The sequence below is a fragment of the Arachis duranensis genome, chromosome 4 (assembly GCF_000817695.3).
Source record: "Arachis duranensis cultivar V14167 chromosome 4, aradu.V14167.gnm2.J7QH, whole genome shotgun sequence".
Lineage (NCBI taxonomy): Eukaryota > Viridiplantae > Streptophyta > Magnoliopsida > Fabales > Fabaceae > Arachis > Arachis duranensis.
The window spans coordinates 23975041-23980349 of NC_029775.3; the positions used below are offsets into that span (position 1 = coordinate 23975041).

The 5309-nt window shown below is 33.1% G+C and overlaps 1 protein-coding gene across 1 annotated transcript; it reads left to right on the forward strand.

Moving 5' to 3' along the window:
* Positions 1–206: 206 nt before the first annotated feature.
* On the forward strand, positions 207–1843 carry LOC107483774 (putative UPF0481 protein At3g02645). The gene has a single exon (XM_021140247.2). The coding sequence runs from the start codon at positions 263–265 to the stop codon at positions 1841–1843; it is 1581 nt and encodes a 526-aa protein (XP_020995906.1). The 5' UTR covers positions 207–262.
* The last annotated feature ends 3466 nt before the right edge of the window (positions 1844–5309 follow it).

A 5309-nucleotide genomic window follows, 5' to 3' on the forward strand; every position in this document is an offset into this window, starting at 1 on the left:
TTGACTATTATAAAACATTGACCTCGTAAACATTCACCAATTACCTTTAAACTAAATTAAAGCGCACTGACCTGTGTCCTCTCATCCTAATTATTATTTGTCTTTTAACAGAAAAAGAACCACCCAAAAAGTACTAAATAGTCCTATCTCATGTATCTATAGAGTTTACTTCAATAAAAAAAAATTGACCACAGCAACTGTAAAAAGAACCCCATAGTCTCTGCATTAAGCAACACCGCTAATTTTTGTTCAATCTACAACAATGTGGTGTACTAAACTCGCTAGATTTTCTTCTCAGAAATTCTCCACAAGAAAATTTCATGCCACTGCTGCAAGAATCTCAAAATGGAGGGATTGTATGAAGGGAGAGTTACAAAATGATACAAAGTGTCTAAGAACCGAAGAGAGTGACAAAGTTTGCATCTACAGAGTCCCAACGAACTTGCGCCAGGTTGAACCAAAAGCCTACACGCCCAGCATTGTTTCCATTGGTCCATGCCACAGAGGAGCACCTCGCCTCCAGAAAATGGAGATTCTCAAGAAGAATCTCTATCGCCGCCTCTTTGATCCGAATGGCGCCAATGCATCCAAACTAGACAAGGCTTTTGAGGCCCTGGAGGGGATAGAAGACAAAGTGAGGAGTTGTTACAAGGAAGAAATCGCTCTCGAAAGCGACGAGTTCCTTAAGATGATGCTGATTGATGGATCCTTCGTCATTCAGCTCTTGAGGGACTTATCGGAACAAGATGGAATTCTACAAACAAGCTATCTAAGCACCAGGTGGATGCTGCCAGTCATTCGCCGCGATTTGATCATGCTTGAAAACCAACTCCCATTCTTTGTTTTGAACGAATTGTTCGATTTAACAAACACTGATTCTGTTTCGTGCCAACAACAAAAACAACCAAGCAAAAGTCTCAAGTATCTCAGTCTTGAATTCTTTTACCCTCTGCTCCAGGGTGGGTCGGAAACCATTCCGCCTTGCGAGAAGCTTGACGAGTTAGAGGTTGATCACTTTCTTCATCTTCTTCGTTATGCCATCGTTAAGCGGAGCGAACTCAAATTAGAAGTGGAGGCAGGGGATCAGCGTTACATGATTCGCCCTGCAACCGAGTTATCTGAGGCCGGAGTGAAGATCAAACCGGATAAGAATCCAAACCGGAGGCTTTTGAATATAACCTTCAAGAAGAGACTATGGCTGCTAACTAGAGAACTCACTATCCCTCCTTTATACATGAATGATCACAGAGGAACCGTGCTTCGAAACATCGCTGCATTCGAGAAGTGTCACAAAGGGATCAAACCGGATGTAACGACCTACTTGTTTTTCTTCAACGGACTCATAAACTCAGCAGAAGATGTAGCTCTTCTCCATTACAAGGGTGTGCTTCACCATTCCTTAGGGTGCGATAAAGAGGTTGCGCAATTGATCAACAACATTTCAAAAGAAATGGTTCTTGACAAGAAGGAATCGTACCTTTACGAAGTGGTGAATGCAGCAAATAAATATTGCGGTAACAAATATGCAAGAATGAGGGCTTGGTTGGTGCATAACTACCTTAGCGGATGGGGTGTGGGAATTTCAACAATTGGTGCGATTTTGGCACTTTACTTCACTTTGATTCAGACTGTGTATGGGTTTAAAGATACGATAAAAGACTGGGGGAATTACAGGTTTGGGTCACTACTCTTAGAAGCATTGATTATTACTCCTCTCAAGGGTGTTCCAAAATCCATGGTCTCTGCAGCGGAACGTTATAAAGGAGCCGCTGGTTCTAACAATTGTGGAGATATGTGCAGGGAAATTCTAAATATGTGTATGGAAGCGTGTATCACTGAATAAGATTTCTTGTTTGTTTTTCATATCATCATATCAATCAAATAATAACTTGAGGTTCGTCATTGCGTTGATGAGTAGAGTTGCTCTTTTAGTCTTCATCACTGATTGAGAAATAGATTTTATTTTCTCTAGAAAATGGGACAAGTAGGTTATTGAAAAACAAAATTTTTACTTTAAATATCATTCTTTACTCAACTTTTAAATCTAGCATTTTATTATTTTATTTTTTAATTAAGCATATTTTTTATTTTTAAAGAATCATTATTATTTTTATTTAATTTAAATTTTATAATTATTATACTTACACTATAAAAGTGGAAACGATCTCTAATACACTAATTTTTTTATAGAATCACCGTAGTTTTCATAATAAACTTTAATTTTGTTTTCTAGTTAACGTGAACCAAAAAAAGAATTTCAACAAGTTTATGCTACTTCAATTTTATTTTCTAGTTTCTAAAAAAACGTGTATCAAAGCACTATCAGTTGAGTCTCTTTGAATAATTTTACTAAGAAAGAATCTAAAAAACTAATTAGGATGCAGTTAATTTGGAGTTAATTAATTAAGAAAAAGATTTTATTTTTAATTTTAAAATTCAAAAAATTAGAATAGTAAAATTTTTTTTATTGTGACCATTTTGTTGATTTTTTTAATTATTTTACATGTGTTTATAATATATTTAAAATAATAAAATAGTATACAAAAAATTTTTAGCACACCTGTAAACTTTATTTAAATTTATGTTTACATTTTTTTAACATAAATGATATTTTAATATATTCAAAATAATAAGATAACATAAAAAATACTTTTAAATTACATCTAAAATTCGTTCAAATTCATGTTTTATATTTTTTTAATATAAATTATTTTTTAATCTATCTAAAATTATAAGATTAATCATTAACGCATCTGAAATTTATCTAAAAATAATTGTATTAATTACTCTTGTTAAATAATTATAAACTACACGTTAAGTATAATTTTAATCTTTATAATTTTAATTGAAAATCAAAATAATTTCTAACAGTTTTTTTGTTCAAAATTATTCTCAACGTTAAATTTTATTTCAAAATCATCCTCAAACAAAAATATCTTTGTGTTTGTTACTCTCTTCCTGTATCTTTCTTATCATACTTTTTTGCTCTTCATCCTAAAATTTTCTTTCCTCACTGCAAGAACACATAAATTTATAATAATAAATCTTTATATTCAAACAAAATACTTAACCAACTTGTTATAATAATATTTCAAATCATGCGCCTCCTTCTCTATTTTCTTCTTTGTTCCTTTTTCCTTCTCCTTCTCTGTTTCTTTCTTTCTTTTTCTTCTTCTTCTTCTTCTTCCGAATTCACGCACGCAGGTTCTTCTTGTTCCCTCCTCCTCCTCCTTCTCCTCCTCCTCCTCGTTCTTCTTCTTCTTCCCCAATGTTACGTCTTCTTGTTTTTCTTTTCCTTTTTTCGTTATCGTCATCACGAATAACACCAACATTTCTTCTTCTCTTCTTCTTCTTCTTCTTCTCTTCGTTGTTGATAAGTATTGACTAAATTTTTTAGCAAAGAAGAATAAAATTATTCATTATCACTTTATTCAATGGCATTAGATTTCACTCCATTCCATTCAATTAGTTCAGTTTTGAACAAACAGTCAAAAAGACTCAATCAAAAACAAAAACACATCGAATTCATTTCTGGATCCAAATGAACCTCAAATAAACTAACAAATGAATCAAAATTACTTAAGAAATTAAAAACTTGGTCAAAACTTAACAATAGCATCAACTAAACCTCTATTAACACACAAATAAACAAAAAATAGTTCAGTTTTGAACAAAGAGTAAAAAAGACTTAATCATCAACAAAACACATATAATTTATTTCTGGATCCAATTGAACCTCAATTAAATTAACAAATGAACCAAAATTACTTAAAAAATAAAAAATTTGGTCAATACTTATCAGCAGCATCAAGTGAATCTTAATTAATTCACAAATAAACCGAAATTAGTTTAATTTTGAACAAACAGTCAAAAAGACTCAATCATCAACAAAAACACATCGAATTTATTTTTGGATCCAAATGAACCTCAATTAAAAGAAGAAAAAGAAAAAACGCAACAACACCAGCAATAATAAAAGAATGACGATTGAGAGAAAAAACGCAAAGAAAAAAAGGAATGCAAAGGAGAAAAAGGAGGAAGGAGAACAAGAAGAAGAAGGAAGAACGTGAAGAAGAAGAAAAAGTAAAAGGAATGCGAAGACGAAGAAGGAGGAAAGCGAAGAAGATGAAGAAGGAAGAACGTGAAGAAGAAAGAACGCAAAAACGAAAATGAAGAAGCGTTAATTGAAACGCGCGTGTGTACAAGCTGGTGTAATGAAAGTGATTTTTTTTAATTTGGGCCTGCTTGGTTGGACTTGGATACAAAAATTCTTGGATGTATAATTGGGCTATTAAATCTAACTAAGTTGGCCAAACTATAATAAAAACTACTTTAAAAAAGAAACGCGTGACACACGCTCCAGTGCTCCACTAGCGCACATTTCAAAGAGTTTGTACTATATGTACAAGTCTTTCTACACTTTCTGTAGCACACAAATTTTTGTTGGAGAGCATAGAAATTTCGAAGTATAGCACACAAATTTTTGAAGTACAACACACAAAAATTAGAACATAACACAAACTTATCGATATAGCACAAAAATTTTTGCATATAATACACAAATTTTTAAACTATAACATACAAATTTTTGAAGCACAGTATACAAATTTTGTAACACCAAAATTTACGTATACATTTTTTATTGAGTTCTATTACACCATACTACATCCCATGTATAAATCAAACAAAGTGAAACAACACACACTCCTTTATTTTCACAACACATAAATAATAACTTGGTAGCTCACACTATCATTAAACAAATTCTAATTTATCATAGCACACAAATATTTTAGCGTAGCACACATTTTTGTTCAACATAGCACACAAATTCACATATATAGCACAAAAATCAGAATTATAGAATAATTGTAAAACCCGGTTAATTAACGGCTAATTAACCCATAAATGAGAATTTATTCTAGAAAGGCCAAAATGTGATTTTTGTGGCTAAATGTGATAGAGGATATTGAGACGAGAATTTTGGTACCAATTTTATAGAATTCAGACCAAGATTGGACCAAACGGGCCAAACCGGGCCAAACAGACCCAAAGTGGGCCCTTGGCCCAACATAACTAAACCAAAACCCTAGTTTTCAGCACTCTCTCTCCTCACAACACACTCAAACACGCTGAAATTAGAGAGAAAGGGAGGAAGAACACTCTCTCAAGTTCTCTCCCTTGGTTGATCTTCAAACCACCATAACTTTTGATCTAGAACTCCGATTGCCGCTCCGTTTGCGGCCACGCGTTTACCGCGGAGAGCTCTACAAAACCCATACAATTAATCTTGAGGTAAGCCACATGTT